The sequence below is a fragment of the Aquarana catesbeiana genome, linkage group LG02, assembly GCF_042186555.1.
Source record: "Aquarana catesbeiana isolate 2022-GZ linkage group LG02, ASM4218655v1, whole genome shotgun sequence".
Taxonomy (NCBI): Eukaryota; Metazoa; Chordata; class Amphibia; order Anura; family Ranidae; genus Aquarana; species Aquarana catesbeiana.
In genome coordinates, this window is record NC_133325.1 from 202,268,614 (window position 1) to 202,288,165 (window position 19,552).

General features: G+C 42.5%; 1 protein-coding gene across 4 annotated transcripts in view; it reads right to left on the reverse strand.

Moving 5' to 3' along the window:
- The window catches only part of DGKH (diacylglycerol kinase eta), a 444,882-nt gene that overhangs the window by 80,986 nt on the left and 344,344 nt on the right, over positions 1-19,552 (reverse strand). For all 4 annotated transcript variants that reach the window (XM_073614202.1, XM_073614203.1, XM_073614204.1 and 1 more), the window contains 4 exons: positions 6,482-6,758; positions 5,643-5,771; positions 640-774; positions 214-331 (listed from right to left, as the gene is read on the reverse strand). In XM_073614202.1, coding sequence (XP_073470303.1) covers positions 214-331; positions 640-774; positions 5,643-5,771; positions 6,482-6,758 — 659 coding nt within the window. The remainder of the gene's footprint in view (positions 1-213; positions 332-639; positions 775-5,642; positions 5,772-6,481; positions 6,759-19,552) is intronic.

A 19,552-nucleotide genomic window follows, 5' to 3' on the forward strand; every position in this document is an offset into this window, starting at 1 on the left:
TTATACTCCGTTGTGACATGACGCTACTTGTATATCAAGACATTGCTTGTTTATCAAGTCAAAATTAATTAAAAAATTTTGCTTTTCTTGCAAATCACTCTCAAACCAAGGTTTTACTGTACATGTTTATTTAAATTTTTAAATAAATCGGAACCTTTACAATAACTTTAGTAAACATTTATTTTAACAGAAAAAAAAAAAAAAAAATCTTACAAGGTATCAGAATCCGGGTCAATAAAAGGAGAAGCACCAATGGCATCCATATTTGCCAATAACATTTTGTTGATGATGGAGCTACCAGCAATGGAAGCCGCCAAGCCAGCTCTTAGACCTATGGGAGCAAGCACAAGCAGTTTAGGAAAATATAAAAAGTTGTAATTCACTGAATAGTATCGCTTACTGCCCAACATAGACCAACATTAGTCAGAGTTCATTCCCAATTATGCAAAAATCAATGGTGAAATGAGCCAACTAAACAGTCACTATAATGACCAAGCTATGAAAAAGCCAGCACAAAAGCAATAGCTAAATACCAGTACTGAAGATAAAATCATTAACGTTTTCCTTGTTCATGGAATTTTACAGTTCTATTGTACCTAATTAAAATTTATTTATGGACCAACCCAAAATCTGCATTACCTGGACAGATTATTCGTGTGTTTAAAACAGGAAGATTCTCTTTGCTAGATGCCAAGGGTGGGCTCGAGAATGAGCCTGTGTGAGAATGTATGCTTCTATAAGTACGTCTGTCTGGAGAACGTGGAGGAGCTTTGCCTTAAAAAAAATGGACAGATCTTATAAGAACAAACATACACATTTACATATCAGCTAACAGTTCAGTAAATCAGAAAGAAAGGGGCTCTTGGCAACATCATTATAAACAATGACACGTCAATAGAGTCATTTACATCTCTTCACTATAAGAATAAATTTCAAAACAAAGATGTCAGTGGAATGTATAAAGTAAACTATGTTTTTGTAAAGTTTTTTTTTTTATTATTTTTTTTTTTGTTTATTCATTGCAATTGTAAAAGTGTATATTTTAAACGGATTTATATATTTTTTAAACTATGTGTATACAAATATTTTTAAATAAAATAAAAGACAAAGTATTCCCAACGGACTAGAGTTTAGCTAAAAAGCACAGCAGTATTCACCTCCCTTCAGGCAGGCTGGCTATTGCTGAAGGAAATGAGTCACTCCGCTGAATTAATTCAATTGTGTGTGCAAATTTAAATATGAGCTATCAAAGTGATTGCAGAGTCTTGTTTATTTTTTTATAAAAATAACAAACATGTTAGACATACCTGCTCTGTGCAGTGGATTTGCACAGAGCAGCCCAGATCCCCCTCTTCTTAGGACCAAGCTAATCCAGCCATGTGTGTGGAGAGCGGGGTCTCAGTCTACCTCCCAGCTTCCTGATGACGCAAATTGTATTGCGAAACATGTAGAGGCTGCTGGGAAATGTTCTTGTCACTTCCGGTCTAACAAAAATGAGGCTTGGAATGCACGCCACCGTAAGGAGACACAGTGATAGAGTGGTAAGTAGACTGAGACCCCGCTCTCCACACACACAGCTGGATTAGCTTGGTGCCAGCTTAGAGGCACTATAACATGCGAGTTCAACTATGTTTTTTAATAAAATGAGAGTGATATACTACACTATGATGGCTATCCATGTGTCTTTATGAGAATTACACAGAGCAAGAGGCAATAGTATACTGTTTGGAAAGGCTGCTACTGGATCCATCATAAACTGAGTGGTTATCCTAATAAATTAACCAAAGGCGCATATTCTAATATATCTGGTGAGTGGTCATTGCACTAGGTGGTGGTGAAGTCACGTTAAGCGGTGGAAGTAGAAGCACTAAATTTTGTGAAGGAACGTCACTATTGCACAGAAGTGATCACTCAGTGTACTGTGGTGTACACACATATGTTGAGGACATTTATTGCACTGTGTTGTACACATACATGTTGACATTTGAGACTTAATGGTTAGAGAGTAATGAGGGCACCTATTTTTATTTTCATTTTTATTAATATATTTTTTTAGCACTTGCACTTTAAATCAGCTGTTGGCAGTATCGTAAGGTATTTTTATCAGTGTTATTACTTTCACTAGAATTTTGGACACATAAATAGCTGGCACAGAATAGCACGCTATCAAGGATATTTCTATATGTTTTTTATTGGCATTTATTTGCATATATATAGGTTTTCAATTTTAGGAATGGTAATATAATTTAGAGAAGTTAGCGCAATCCATTTATTACAGACCCACAACAATGCCTTCTTGATATATTACCAGTCACAATTGATAAATATACAAAAATATTTCTTCATGAGACGCTGTTTTCAGCCAGGAAAATTATAGCTAAAAAATGGATGAGACAGACACCTCCCAAGACAGTAGAATGGAAACTAGAAGTGAATAATACCCTGCCATACAAGAAATGTATATATATATTAACAGAGGTTGCCCCAACAAATATAACAAGGTATGGGACGGCTGGCGACAAGAGTCTGATACCTGTGTGTAACAAAACCATATCAGTTTGGAACGAATACTTGGACACATATCTCACTGTGTAGTCTTTATTTGTAATATGTGTACTCATAGAACATACCCACATGGCAAAAAAAAATGTACTTGTTATCTTACCTACAAACTGTAGAACATTAAATGTAACAGTTACCGTTTATATGCAAAGCAAACATAACGTATGCACCATTTGATTAATAAAAACCTTTGTCCAATGTTAAAAAGTAAAAATGTAAATTATTGATTAGGATCTGCGTCCTCACAGGACATTTTGGGGAAAATCTCTATTCTGAACTCAGACGAAGTGTACCCGACTTCTATTAACTTATGCTACACACACACACCACTGCCAATTTAATTCAGGTAAGTAAAGTGAAGTGCAAGCACTGCGAATCCTACGCTGGCAACAGAGACTGAAAAATTAACTACTGAAGAAAATGCGGCAAGTACAGTTTAGGATGTGCATTGCTAACTGCCAGCTTGTATGAACCCCTAAGGCTATACAGTAGCCATCATTCCTAAAAAGAAAACTAATACACTATCCATTAAAAGCACAGTTCTCTTTTACTTGTCTTCAAAACCCAAGAGAAAAAGGTAAGCATGCCATTTTTGAGAAATCTTCTCTGTTTCCTTTAAAGAGCATAAAAAGGGCATAGAAGTGATCATTCACTTACATTGTAACCTTTGTACATCTCTGTGATTCATGATCTGGCAGTACCATCTTCTACATTATCTGTACTCCATGACAAAACAAGCACACTCTGTATAACAGCTGCTCTTTACTGTGACAGATGGGGCTCCCGGGCTAAGTTACATTAAGAATAACCTTTTTTCTATTCATGCTCTGATAAAAACCAACAGAGCCTTAATGAGTGAAAATCATGTCTTTTTGGTACCTGAATTCATATTTCATTATTCCTCTTGGAACACCAGTTTCTGCTGGCAGTATTTTCATGTCCAGGTTCATACGGGAAGGGGGGGGGGGGGGGCTGGAGGATAGAAGGCTTTGCCTCACCTCTTCTAACCTAACCTGCAATGTAACAGCAATAAGCAAATTCCACTCATTTGAAGTGCATCTAATACATGATGGTCAGCTGTGGTGGGACCCTAAACCAAGATTTCAGGGGGAAAGATGAAAGCAGGTTATTTATTGTAACTCGCACATTTGTTTCTCCCAAGGAAACATGCAAGATTCTACTTGTGTTAACAAATTAGGGTTCACATAAAATATCCCGGAGGATAGGAAGTTGGGGATATTTTCTAACACTAGTGGCCACAAGATAGAAAGCCATCTGGTTCACATGTGATCAACTTGTTGTAGAAAAGCAGCTACATGGGAAGGTATACAATATGTATTCTAGGATAGTAATACACTAAGAGCAGATATAATTCAGGTGCTACAGTTTAAACCACAGTTAATACATGTCTTTTTTTAAAGAAAAGTTAAAATAGGATTCTGGGCAATTATGCATTTTTAGCACACAAGAAAAGTACAACTGATTTTACTTTAAAATAAAAATAAATACATAAATAAATAAAAAGCAAGCTTTTTTTGGACAGTTTTTAACCACTAATTGAAAGGTAGTTAAGATCAATGTAGCAAACATGGTTTATCTTCAACCACTGGGTCCAAGCAGATTATGTTTAATGTAGTATTGGGCCATTCCTTTAGTAACTCCTTCAAGTCTGGACTGTTTCACCCCTTCCAGTTCAGGCCATTTTTCAGATTTCAGCGGTGTCACAATTTGAATGACAATTACCCTGTCATGCAACACTGTACCAAAATTAATTTTAGTTATTTTTTTTGAGACAGAAAGAGCTTTGGAGGTATTTAAAGTGGAGTTCCACTGACATTTTTATTTATTTTTGTTTAAACATTTGAGAAGTTCAAAACATTAACATTTAACACTCACATCTTTTTAAAATCTCGTCCCCCGATGTCCGGTTTAATATAAAAAAATTACTTATATCATTGCATATATATATATATATATATATATATATATATATTTTTAGTTTCTGTTATAAAACTTTGCAAAAAAAATTATCGTTCATTAAAACATTTAGGCCAAAATGTATTCTGCTACATTTCTTTGGTAAAATTAACCCAGTTCAGTGTCTATTTAGTCTGTGTGAAAGTTACAGAGAGTCTACAAACTATGTATATATTTAAAAATTGATCAATCCTGATATACTGACTCACATTTCTCGAGGCCCTAAGATGTCAGGACAGTACACACATCCCCCAAATAACCCCTTTCCGGAAAGTAGATAATCCAGGGTATTTAGGTAATGGCATGGTAAGTTTTTTGAAGTTGTAATTTTTTGACAAATTTTTTTTTAAAATAAAAAATGTAATAAAATTTGTCATTTTAACAAGTTTCTTTCTCACAAACCGCAAAGGCATATTTACAATTACATCCTGAAACACATTCTGCTACTCCTCAGTATGAGATTACAAAATTTGTGAGACTTTTCACAGCCTAGACGCATGGAGGGGCCCAGTATCCAAGTAGTAATTTTGTACTTTCAAGGTCCATAAATTGCATGTCTAATTTCCTGACTACCTATCACATTTCTTGAGCCCCCAAAGTGTCAGGACAGGAGAAACAACCAAAAAACCTTGTGATCGAGCCAGTTTTACTGCCTCCAAACCACTACCCCCTTCAGCTGCAGACAAAGAGTGGCTGGGGTGTACGCATGCCACGGTTGCGATGCTCTGCTTCACAGCTGTGTCAGGAATATTTTTGTTTTGTTTTTCCCCACACACCATTTACTACAGTCTCAATGACTATAACAAGCAATCAGTTTCCCTGTGAAAGGAAACTGTGGCTGCAGTCATGCAGTTTAATTAAAACTAAGATCACTGTGATTGGTCACAGCAATCACATGGTGCCAAGCCTATTGCAGGTATGCTTAGGGAAACATTAAGTCACCCAGGCTGACTGAAATGCAGCTCATGTCAAGCTGGATTTAATTTATATAAAGTTGCACGAGTGAGTGGAGGCAACAAGATTGTTCTTCCTTTTGTGGTAAAACCAATACTTATACCAATGCTGAATATGTTGAATTCACAATTTACAGCCACTAAACTTACCTGATAAGCTATCAAAGTCCCTGGTGTCCTCATCTTTCTCCTCTTCTTTTGTCTCTTCTAACTCTTTTCTGTACTCCTCTGCAGCCTGGTTCTCCTGTTCCTCAGTGTGCGCATTTTGCTCATCCACCACTAAGAGGACAATAAGTCTTACTATCACACAAATTAGATTTTATATAGCAGTGTTAATGTGACTGAAATGCTACAACATGTCAAGATCTAATCAAGCTGTACCCCAATTTCTCATGCTATAAGAAATGTAATATAAAAGCATCAGATGCAATTGTGCTGTTCAGACAGAATGAATCATTTCACATTCACACAGCCTGAGCACAGCAAGTAGTAAGGTAGGGTTCTCACACAAGCACATTTTTACAGGGGAAAAAGTATCTGAAATACAAATTATCTAGTGACAGAAAACAGAAAAGTGGTTACATAAAACATATGTAGATAGCAAAAAGAAAATTGCTGTTCAGTAATAAATCACAAAAATATCATTTCTATTTTGTTAGGGTTAAATTTGTTAAGTACAGAATACTGCACACTGTACAGAAATGTATTGCTTATAAACTGAGTTAGAGGAACACACAATAAAAAGACATGGGATATATGTAGCTATAATGAGAGATTTCATTCTAGTATACAGTATACAATGCACATTATGGAATGAACATCATCAATAGTAAAACAGAATCAAAAGGTCAGATGGACCTGTACTAGCAGCAGTAACCAATTTAAAAAAAAAAAATGCAACTACACTAGGATTACTGTAGCTAAAAATATATTAACAGAGGTAGTGTGACATATTTCAATTCTGATTCAAGACACAACAACCCACCCACCTTTTTCAGCTTGTTCTATGATTTGCCTGACTGCTTTTTTTAAGCTGTTGGCTCGTATCATGAGCTGCTCCCTTGACTTGAGCTTTGCCGTGGAAGACTTTGTAATGCTGTCTGCTAAATGCTCTTTGCTCTCAGATAGAGATTCTTCACTTGAGAATTCCTCCTCCACCTCTTCCTCAACAATTGGTGGTGTTAAGTGCGTCAACAATGGAGTGGCTTGCGCTTCAGCATGGAGTGTCTGAAGCAGCAGATCAAGCTTTTCATTCAGTGTCGAACACTAGAATACAAAGATAGATAACGATTGGGTTGAGAGAGCAGACGATTATTACATCTGCAAAAGTTCCACTGGTAGCTATACACATGGCTAGATTCCTCGTTTCCCTGCACTTGGCCTGAACAAGAGGAAATTAGTAGATTCCTGTTTAGTGTGGATGAAGAATTCTGCACTGCCCGCTATTGTATTTAAGTTGCAGTATTGAAGGCTGCTTGAATACCTGAACAGCAACTGTATCTGACAGAATGTAGTCACTGTTCAGGTGGCGCAAAGAATGTGAAAACTTAAGTAAAATTTACTGTAATTTACTGTTCGAACTGCAGTTTTAAATCAGTAACATTTATCAGATATAAAGAGGTACTGTACACTTTAAAGTGGTTGCAAAGTTCAGTAAACATATACATGTACTTAAGTACATAAATGTATGCACTTTATCAATCCAGCTTTAGATCTTATATAAAACTTGCTGATTAGTTGTTTTCTATCTAGCAAATGCAGCTCTCGTGATCGCTGTTTATTCCAGAGCGATTCACAGACCTGCAACTGGGCGTGCATGTAGCTGGGCATTCACGTCATTGCAGGAAGTAAAGTTTGCCACCCAGGATCAGCATTTCCATGGTAATGAAATGCAATCTTACTGGGTGGCATGACGTCTCCTTCCCCTACTCCCTTGATTGACGGCGGCTTTGCCGGACGATTGTCGTCCTCTTTGTGAAGAAGCCGCCATCAATCAAGAGAGGAGGGTGAGGTGGGGGTCGTGGATTTACACTGACCACAAAGATAGAGACAAGCTGTGCGCTTGCACAGTGTGCCTGTAGCCAACAGCAGAATGGCGGGGCACACAAACTGACCACACTAGCATGGGTCGGCTGCCATGTTTAGCGTGGTCAGTTTACTACCAGGAAGACGGAACCTGGCAGGATCACCCAGGTAATATAGCAACACTGCAGGATAAAATGCAATAGCGATATTAAAAAGCCCATAAGGACAACTTAAAGACAAAAAAAAAAAGACTTTTTTAAAAAAGTTTACAAACACTTTAATGTTTCTTTAACCACTTGACGACCGCCTCACGCTGATTTACGTCGGCAAGGTGGCACGGACAGGCAAAATCACGTAAATATACGTGATTTGCCTTCCGCGGGTGGGGGGTCCAATTGGACCCCCCCCGGTGCCCGAGGCGGTCGTCTTTTGTCCAGCGGCGATCAGAGGTGAGGGGGAGGCCATCCGTTCGTGGCCCCCCCCTTGCGATCGCCGCCGGCCAATCACATCATTCCTTTGCTGCTGTATGCTAAACAGCAGCAAAGGAAATGATGTCATCTCTCCTCGGCTCGGTAATTTCCGTTCCGGCCCGAGGAGAGAAGACAGGTATGTGAGTGCACAACACTACACACACACAGTAGAACATGCCAGGCACACTAAACACCCCGATCGCCCCCCGATCCCCCCCCAATCACCCCCCCCCCCCCCGTCACAAACTGACACCAGCAGTTTTTTTTTTTTTTTTTTCTGATTACTGCATTGGTGTCAGTTTGTGACAGTTACAGTGTTGGGACAGTTAGTATTAGCCCCCTTTAGGTCTAGGATACCCCCCTAATAAAGTTTTAACCCCTTGATCACCCCCTGTCACCAGTGTCGCTAAGCGATCCTTTTTCTGATCGCTGTATTAGTGTCGCTGGTGACGCTAGTTAGGGACCTAAATATTTAGGTTCGCCGTCAGTGTTTTATAGCGACAGGGACCCCCATATACTACCGAATAAATGTTTTAACCCCTTGATTGCCCCCTAGTTAACCCTTTCACCACTGATCACCGTATAACTGTTACGGGTGACGCTGGTTAGTTTGTTTATTTTTTATAGTGTCAGGGCACCCGCCGTTTATTACCGAATAAAGGTTTAGCCCCCTGATTGCCCGGCGGTGATATGCGTCGCCCCAGGCAGCGTCAGATTAGCGCCAGTACCGCTAACACCCACGCACGCAGCATACGCCTCCCTTAGTGGTATAGTATCTGATCGGATCAATATCTGATCCGATCAGATCAGATCTATACTAGCGTCCCCAGCAGTTTAGGGTTCCCAAAAACACAGTGTTAGCGGGATCAGTCCAGATACCTGCTGGCACCTGCGTTTTGCCCCTCCGCCCGGCCCAGCCCAAATGCAGTATCGATCGATCACTGTCACTTACAAAACACTAAACGCATAACTGCAGCGTTCGCAGAGTCAGGCCTGATCCCTGCGATCGCTAACAGTTTTTTTGGTAGTATTTTGGTGAACTGGCAAGCACCAGCCCCAGGCAGCGTCAGGTTAGCGCCAGTAGCGCTAACACCCACGCACGCACCGTACACCTCCCTTAGTGGTGTAGTATCTGATCGGATCAATATCTGATCCGATCAGATCTATACTAGCGTCCCCAGCAGTTTAGGGTTCCCAAAAACGCAGTGTTAGCGGGATCAGCCCAGATACCTGCTAGCACCTGCGTTTTGCCCCTCCGCCCGGCCCAGCCCACCCAAGTGCAGTATCGATCGATCACTGTCACTTACAAAACACTTAACGTATAACTGCAGCATTCGCAGAGTCAGGCCTGATCCCTGCGATCGCTAACAGTTTTTTTGGTAGCTTTTTATTGAACTGGCAAGCGCCAGCGGCCTAGTACACCCCGGTCGTAGTCAAACCAGCACTGCAGTAACACTTGGTGACGTGGCGAGTCCCATAAGTGCAGTTCAAGCTGGTGAGGTGGCAAGCACAAGTAGTGTCCCGCTGCCACCAAGAAGACAAACACAGGCCCGTCGTGCCCATAGTGCCCTTCCTGCTGCATTCGCCAATCCTAATTGGGAACCCACCGCTTCTGCAGCGCCCGTACTTCCCCCATTCACATCCCCAACCAAATGCAGTCGGCTGCATGAGAGGCATTTTCTTTATGTCCTCCCGAGTACCCCTACCCAACGAACCCCCAAAAAAGATGTCGTGTCTGCAGCAAGCGCGAATATAGGCGTGACACCCGCTATTATTGTCCCTCCTGTCCTGACAATCCTGGTCTTTGCATTGGTGAATGTTTTGAACGCTACCATTCATTAGTTGAGTATTAGCGTAGGGTACAGCATTGCACAGACTAGGCACACTTTCACAGGGTCTCCCAAGATGCCATCGCATTTTGAGAGACCCGAACCTGGAACCGGTTACCGTTATAAAAGATAGTTACAAAAAAAGTGTAAAAAAAAAAAAAAAATATATATAAAATAAAAAAAAATAGTTGTCGTTTTATTGTTCTCTCTCTCTATTCTCTCTTGTTCTGCTCTTTTTTACTGTATTCTATTCTGCAATGTTTTATTGTTATTATGTTTTATCATGTTTGCTTTTCAGGTATGCAATTTTTTATACTTTACCATTTACTGTGCTTTATTGTTAACCATTTTTTTGTCTTTAGGTACGCCATTCACGACTTTGAATGGTTATACCAGAATGATGCCTGCAGGTTTAGGTATCATCTTGGTATCATTCTTTTCAGCCAGCGGTCGGCTTTCATGTAAAAGCAATCCTAGTGGCTAATTAGCCTCTAGACTGCTTTTACAAGCCGTGGGAGGGAAAGCCCCCCCCCACCGTCTTCCGTGTTTTTCTCTGGCTCTCCTGTCTCAACAGGGAACCTGAGAATGCAGCCGGTGATTCAGCCAGCTGACCATAGAGCTGATCAGAGACCAGAGTGGCTCCAAACATCTCTATGGCCTAAGAAACCGGAAGCTACGAGCATTTTATGACTTAGATTTCGCCGGATGTAAATAGCGCCATTGGGAAATTGGGGAAGCATTTTATCACACCGATCTTGGTGTCATCAGATGCTTTGAGGGCAGAGGAGAGATCTAGGGTCTAATAGACCCCAAATTTTTCAAAAAAGAGTACCTGTCACTACCTATTGCTATCATAGGGGATATTTACATTCCCCGAGATAACAATAAAAATGATTAAAAAAAAAAAAAAATAAAAATGAAAGGAACAGTTTAAAAATAAGATAAATTGTTATGTTTTGGTGTTTAATTTCTTACAGCCTTTACTACATTATTATTGTATTATTATATTGGGTTCTATCTGCGCTTTTGGTGGCGACCTCTTCCTGCGTGGTCCCCCTGGTCACCCCCGGATGGGGGGACACGGGACCCTTGATACTGAGGAGGCGAGCCTTGCCATGTGGCGTCGGAGCGGTCCCCGCTGGTAATGTCTATTGCCTGTGTTGGCAGAGGGGATCGGTCTGACATACATGAGTTTCTTATGGGGTCACCTACACCTAACAGAAGGTGTCTACCAGCTACGATGCAGATTCCAATTACTAATGGGTATTGTTGTTTGATATGGTTCTCATGTTTAGACATTATATAATTCTCAGTGGCACTACTCCCCACACATCTCCATAAATTTTGACTAATTTGAATTACTGCCTAAACTCTACTCATTCGTAGAGTAGATTACAACGCTACTACCACCCCCACATTAGGGCGGACTCCTGTGTGGACACTTTTAGTGTGTACCAGGGGCCCATAGTTAGTCTAAGACAGAAACCGTTCACCTCCCTTACCCCATCCTTCCTCCCCCCTTCCCTCCCTTCCTCTCTCTCCATTCTTCCCCTTCTGGTATACCTTTCTCTCTAAACTCTGCCCTCTGCCTGTGGGGGTGCCTGTTTTTGTGTCTTTTACACACGTATACTGATTTCCACTTTCACGCCAGAAGTCATGATGGGTCACTTAAAGATTACCTCTCTGAACGTGCGTGGCCTTAATGTACCAGAGAAGCGCTCGCAGCTATTGGCTGACCTGCGCAGGGGCAAAACACACGTCGCTTTTCTACAGGAAACGCACTTTCGTGCAGACTCCATACCCAGGCTAGCCAACGGGACCTTTCCGTTGGCATACCATAGTGTCTCTCCGGTCTCCAAATCAAAGGGGGTTAGTATTATATTGGCAAGGTCAGTCCCCTGGGTGTTCGAGGCACAGCGAGCGGACGAGCAGGGTCGCTTTCTACTCCTAAAGGGAAGGGTGTCCGGCCTGCAGGTCACCTTCGCAAATGTATATTTCCCCAACGTGGGCCACCCCCAATTCCTCCGTAAACTTCTCTCGGAGCTCCTGGAGTTCTCGGAGGGGATGCTTGTTTTTGGCGGAGACCTAAACTTTGCCATGGATCCAACCATGGATGTATCGCGGGGTGCCTCACATCTGTCCTACTCCTGCCTGAGGCGTCTCAAGGCAGATCTACATACCCTACATCTTGTTGACCCTTGGCGACTACTCCACAACCAAGATAGAGACTACTCATTTTACTCCCAAGTGCACCACACTTACTCGCGGTTAGACTACATACTGTTGTCACATAAAGATCTTGCCAAGGTAGTCTCGACGTCTATTGATGTCATATCTTTCTCCGACCATGCCCCAATTCACTTGACCCTCCGGCTGGGGCCAGTGACTCGGTCTCCTCCCTCGTGGCGACTGAATGAGGCACTACTCCAATCGGAGGAAACACGTGCGGAACTACTGAGAGCGCTCCGGGAGTATTTCTCCATCAACGAGGGATCGGTTCCCAACCCCCTTGTGACATGGGAGGCTCACAAGACGGTTGTGAGAGGGATATTGATCAAAATAGGGGCCCGACTTAAACGGGACAGACTGAAACGCACAGAGGAACTTTTTGCACAGATTCGTAAGTTAGAAAGTGTACATAAGGCTAGCCTTGCTCGTTCAACCTTCCGGGATCTACAGAGGGCACGGGAGGAGCTTTGCACGCTCCTTTTTCAGAAAACCAAACAGAAGCTAGCATGGACACGGCGTACTATGTTTGAGTACTCAAACAAACCGGGGTCACTCCTTGCCAGAGCTCTGCAGGGCCCTCGTACGAAAACACACATTCCACACATACAATCATCGACAGGACAGAGGCTAAATACCTCCCCAGATATGGCGGAGGAGTTCCGCGCTTTCTACACAGGCCTCTACAACCTGGACACAGGCTCACCTAGGGAGGGCGGGCATACCCCACAATCCTATGTGGCTGCCTCAGGCATGCCATCTTTGCCGGATGAGATAAGGGAAGAACTAGAAGAACCCTTGACTGTAGATGAACTAAGAACTGCGTTGGCCTCCTCGAAGCCGAAAAAGGCCCCTGGCCCGGATGGCCTGACCCCAGTGTACTATAAAACCTTCTTTGACATACTAGCGGAACCCCTAGTATCTGCCCTTAACACCCTCACCGAAGGGAACACATTCCCTGTAGACACCCTTAGGGCCTATATCTCCCTCATCCCGAAGGAAGGTAAGGACCCACAACTTTGTGGGAGTTATCGCCCGATTGCCCTTCTGAATTCGGATCTCAAGCTCTTCGCAAAAATCATAGCTAATAGACTGCTCCCCCATATACCAAACCTGATTCATAGAGATCAGGCTGGTTTTGTACCGCTACGAGAACCAAGGGACAACACCATAAGAGTCGTTAACCTGATTCACTCGGCAAGGACCACCAAACGAGCCCTTCTCCTGCTGTCAACTGACGCGGAGAAGGCCTTTGATCGCGTTGATTGGTCTTTCATCCGGGCAACCCTAGAGCACATTGGCCTCCGTTCCTCTATGCTTCAGTGGATCCTCTCCCTCTACACGCACCCCACCGCATCGGTTAGGGTAAATGAGACAAGATCGGACTTCTTCGATATTCGAAATGGCACGCGTCAGGGATGCCCCCTCTCCCCCCTGATCTTTATCTTATCCCTAGAACCCTTTCTATGCACAATAAGGGCAAACCCAGCCATATCGGGCTACCCGAAGCCATCGGGATCTCACAAGGTGGCTGCCTTCGCAGATGACCTTATCTTTTTCCTAACAGAACCCCTTACTTCTCTCCCCAACCTACTGGAATCCCTCCAAGAATATGGCAAGCTCTCATCATTTCAGATCAACCTGACAAAATCCTCCGTTCTTAACATAACGGTAGATAAAGGGAATGTTCAACGCCTACGCTCAATTTTTCCATTGAAATGGGCAACCAAACATATTCGGTATCTGGGAGTAGACATCACCACAGACCCGGTTGAACTGTATTCGGCCAATTTTGCCCCATTACTCCTGCGCCTTAAAACTGACCTCTTGCACTGGCACTCTCTGACGCTGACCTGGTTCGGCAGATGCAGCGCCCTCAAAATGACCTTGCTTCCAAGGGTGCTATACCTGCTGCAGGCGCTCCCCATCCGACTTCCCTCAACGTTTTTTAAACAAATCGATTCCATGTTCCGGGCTTTCGTCTGGTCTCACCGAAAACCCCGTGTGAGACTCCAACTCCTTTACCTGGCAAAGAACAGGGGTGGGGTCGGCCTACCGGACATAAAGGCCTACTACAGAGCAGCTCACTTAACCAGGCTGGTGGACTGGCACTGCCACACAGAGGCAAAGCACTGGGTCGCCATGGAGGAGGAGGACTCCGGGGGGACAGCCAAGAGTTGGCCCTGGATCACCTCACCACTCCCTAAAGACCTTGTGGAACATCCTACCTTGGGCAGCACCCTAATGGTGGTTAGAGAAGTTTTCCGACGCTCCTCGGTATCCCCACAGCCATCTCCCATGGTTCCGATTCTGGGCAACCCGGAGTTCCCCCCTGGTACACAGAATCCACAACTTAAACGACTGGCAATGGGCACGAAATGGCGCCTGTACGACTTTCTGGGACCCAATGGTCAGCTCTCTTTGGAAGCTGGAGTATTGGTGACAGACCCCCCCTTAGACTTTTGGAGTGGATTGCAGCTTCGGAACTTCCTTCGAAGCTGTCTACGGAAATCAGGCATCACCCGTAAACTCACTGAACTGGAACTCATTTGCCACCGTGGGGAACCGATCCGACACTGTCTCTCACTAATATACTCATCCTTAACCCAACCAGAGGAGGGGTACATCCCTCAGTTCATCTCCAAGTGGGAGGAAGAGCTTGGAATCCAATTCACTGGGGTACAGAGCAAGAAAATTCTTTACTTCGCTCAGAAGTCCTCAATTGCCACTAGAGTACAGGAAACCTGTTATAAAATTATGACACGTTGGTACAGAGTCCCCACCATCCTGCATCGTTTCTTCCCCCAGGTGTCCAGCCTTTGCTGGCGCTGCGGCTCCGAGGAGGGGACGATGCTACACATCTTCTGGTCCTGCTCCAAGCTAGCCCCATTCTGGCTCGGGGTGGCACGTACGGTCGGACATCTCACTGGTGTTTCCCTGGAGGGTGATCCTGCGGCTTGCCTGCTCCACCTGTCAAAACGACCCATAAAGAAATATAAGACCTCCCTCACCATTCAGCTGCTGAATGCCGCAAAGGCCTGTATTCCTCTCTGCTGGAGATCGGAGAGACCACCGACACTATCCCTGTGGTTTGCTAAAGTAAACGAATTAAGGGACATGGAGGATCTCACTGCCACCCTGCACAATAGAGAGGAGACCTTTCGAGAGACCTGGAGACCCTGGCAGTATTTTGTATACACAGAAGCCTATCTCCAAGAAATGGCTCAGTCAATCTAATTTCAGCAAGTTGGCGCCTGTCACAGGCAGAGGGCTCCACCCCTTGCTCTGTCATACTGCACCTACTCATTCTGTCTTTACCCTTTCTCTGTAGCTAATCACCTATATCCTTCTACTTCTACCCCTGTTCCCCCCCCCCCCCCCCCCTCCTGAACCGTCCCTAACTCCTTTTTTCCCTTTACATTTTTCCTCTTACTCCGGGGGACCTCCGTTCCTGTATAATGCATCCTCATGCCTGGGTTCCTTACTGGCACAGATATAAAGAAAATCTTGTCAACCATTACTTGTTCATTGTGTCCCATGTATGAGTTCTACAGTTCTTTAGTCCCCACCTTACCAAATACATAGAAAACATTATATCTCACTGAGTGACAACCACTCACAGACAAGGAAGTTAGTTAGCAACCAAACAACTCAGAACCTAGAGTGCCTTTCAGGCCTCTTTCAGGGACAGTATTGATATCTCGGGGAACCCTCCCCACAAATTTTGACTGTAATGCTTGTTCTAATAACCTGAAATGTCGAGTCAGTTGTTCTTCTTGTCATAATTGTTTGCAACCACTTACCTGTATCACATTTACCTGTCTATTACATTGTACTACAACAGATTATGTAACTGTCTGTATTTGCTCAGTGTCAAAATAAAGAATTTAAATAAAAATAAGATAAAAAAGCAAAAAAAAAAATAAAGAAAAAAAAAAAAAAAAGCACCCCTGTCGCCCCCTGCTCTCGCGCTAAGGCGAACGCAAGCTGCGGTCTGTCGTCAAACGTAAACAGCAATTGCACCATGCATGTGAGGTATCGCCGCGAAGGTCAGATCGAGGGCAGTAATTTTTGCAGTAGACCTACTCTGTAAATCTAAAGTGGTAACCTGTAAAGGCTTTTAAAGGCTTTTAAAAATGTATTTATTTTGTTGCCACTGCACGTTTGTGCGCAATTTTAAAGCATGTCATGTTTGGTATCCATGTACTCGGCCTAAGATCATCTTTTTTATTTCATCAAACATTTGGGCAATATAGTGTGTTTTAGTGCATTAAAATTTAAAAAAGTGTGTTTTTTCCCCAAAAAATGCGTTTGAAAAATCGCTGCGCAAATACTGTGTGAAAAAAAAAATGAAACACCCACCATTTTAATCTGTAGGGCATTTGCTTTAAAAAAATATATAATGTTTGGGGGTTCAAAGTAATTTTTTTTGCAAAAAAAAATAACTTTTTCATGTAAACAATGAGTGTCCGAAAGGGCTTTGTCTTCAAGTGGTTAGAAGAGTTGGTGATGTGTGACATAAGCTTCTAAATGTTGTGCATAAAATGCCAGGACAGTTCAAAACCCCCCCAAATGACCCCATTTTGGAAAGTAGACACCCCAAGCTATTTGCCGAGAGGCATGTCGAGTCCATGGAATATTTTATATTGCGACACAAGTTGTGGGAAAGAGACAAATTTTTTTTTTTTTTTTTTTTGCACAAAGTTGTCACTAAATGATATATTGCTCAAACATGCCATGGGAATATGTGAAATTACACCCCAAAATACATTCTGCTGCTTCTCCTGAGTACGGGGATACCACATGTGTGAGACTTTTTGGGAGCCTAGCCGCGTACGGGATCCCGAAAACCAAGCACCGCCTTCAGGCTTTCTAAGGGCGTGAATTTTTGATTTCACTCTTCACTGCCTATCACAGTTTCGGAGGCCATGGAAAGCCCAGGTGGCACAAAACCCCCCCAAATGACCCCATTTTGGAAAGTAGACACCCAAAGCTATTTGCTGAGAGGTATAGTGAGTATTTTGCAGACCTCACTTTTTGTCACAAAGTTTTGAAAATTGAAAAAAGAAAAAAAAAAAAAAGTTTTTTTCTTGTCTTTCTTCATTTTCAAAAACAAATGAGAGCTGCAAAATACTCACCATGCCTCTCAGCAAATAGCTTGGGGTGTCTACTTTCCAAAATGGGGTCATTTGGGGGGGTTTTGTGCCACCTGGACATTCCATGGCCTCCGAAACTGTGATAGGCAGTGAAGAGTGAAATCAAAAATTTTCACCCTTAGAAATCCTGAAGGCGGTGCTTGGTTTTCGGGGCCCCGTACGCGGCTAAGCTCTCAAAAAGTCCCACACATGTGGTATCCCCATACTCAGGAGAAGCAGCTGAATGTATTTTGGGGTGCAATTCCACATAGACCCATGGCCGGTGTGAGCAATATATCATTTAGTGACAACTTTTTGTAAATATTTTTTTTTTTTTGTCATTATTCAATCACTTGGGACAAAAAAAAATAAATATTCAATGGGTTCAACATGCCTCTCAGCAATTTCCTTGGGGTGTCTACTTTCCAAAATGGGGTCATTTGGGGGGGGGGTTGTACTGCCCTGCCATTTTAGCACCTCAAGAAATGACATAGGCAGTCATAAACTAAAAGCTGTGTAAATTACAGAAAATGTACCCTAGTTTGTAGACGCTATAACTTTTGCGCAAACCAATAAATATATGCTTATTGACATTTTTTTTACCAAAGACATGTGGCCGAATACATTTTGGCCTAAATGTATGACTAAAATTTAGTTTATTGGATTTTTTTTATAACAAAAAGTAGAAAATATCATTTTTTTTCAAAATTTTCGGTCTTTTTCCGTTTATAGCGCAAAAAATAAAAACTGCAGAGGTGATCAAATACTATCAAAAGAAAGCTCTATTTGTGGGAAGAAAAGGACGCAAATTTCGTTTGGGTACAGCATTTGCATGACCGCGCAATTAGCAGTTAAAGCGACGCAGTGCCAAATTGGAAAAAGACCTCTGGTCCTTAGGCAGCATAATGGTCCGGGGCTCACGTGGTTAAGGCTCGATTCACACCTATGCATGTTGCTTTTGAGCGTTTTTGGAGGTTTTTTTTCATGCTTGCCACGTTTTTGAGTAGCGTTTTTGCGGCGTTTTTGCCGCGATTTGTGTTTTGCTTTTTTTTTTTTTTTTTTTTTTTTTTACAGTCTAAAAAAAAAATAAAAAAAAATAAAAAAAAAAAACAAAAAAAAAAAAAACGGCAAAAACGGTGCAAAAACGGTGCAAAAACGGTGCAAAAACGGTGCACTTGCGTTTTTGATGCTTGTCCATTGAATTCTATTACATGCAAAACGCTGCATCTTGCATGAAAAAAAGTCCCTGACCCTTTCCAAAAATGCAGAGAAACAAAAAGGCATTGATGTGAACATGTTCCATAGGAACCCATGTTAAAAAATTCCCGTGCATTTCTGCAAAATGCAAAATGCATCAAAAAACGCGCTAGTGTGAATGGAGCCTAACCACCTCTCGCCCATGGTATAGCTGAAAGACAGCTACAGTGCGGGCTCACATTCTCCGGATGGTGTCTATGGACATACTCCCATGATCACGCTTCAGACACAGCTGATCACAGATTGGGGTAAAGAGACAATCACAGCGGCTCTTTACCATGTGACCAGGTGTGTTCAATCACAGCTGATCACAGTTTAAACAGTATTTGCCAGTTATTAACAGTCGTTTCCTCACACCGACAGCGCGTTAGGAGAGCCTATAATTGGAAAATCCACACAGGGTATATCTACACTGATAATCAGGGCACTGATCATCAGTGACGCCTGTCAGTGCAGTCCCATCAGTGCACATCAGTGAAGGAAAAAAATTACCAATTTAGAAAATTTTAAAAACCAAAATGAAGAAAAACTGTTTTTTCAAAATCATCTGTACTTTTTCGTTTGTTTAGAAAAAAAATAAAAAAGACACAGTGGTGATTAAATAGGAAGTAAAAGAAAGCTCTATCAGTCCCAAAAAAGTTGATCAAAATTTCCTTTGGGTACATTGTTGCATGATCGCACAATTGTCATTCAAAGTGTGACAGCGCTGAAATATGAAAATTGGCCAGGGCAGGAAGGGGGTAGAAGTGCCCAGTAGGCAAATGGTTGAAATCGGTTTCTTCTGTCAAAAAATAAGAAAGCTATGAAACAGCAAATATGGAGGGAACCCTTATCTCGTACCTCAGGAGGTCTTGAATTTTTGCAACTGTACTAACTTTGATGTGATTTGGTCCTGGTTTCCTGACAAACTCATCTATGGAGGCTCACAGATGTTCTCTGGGCTGTTGTCTCCTGCTTTCTTTGAGTTTCATCCTCCAACCCCATCCTGTACACGTCAGTTCTCATGGAACTGTGGGAATTGTGAAAGGATCAAGATTGCCTGCCTTTTATGCCAAGCTCCTTCATGGATGATGTGCTATAGCATCTACGGATGAAATGTGATCTCTAGATGGAGAACG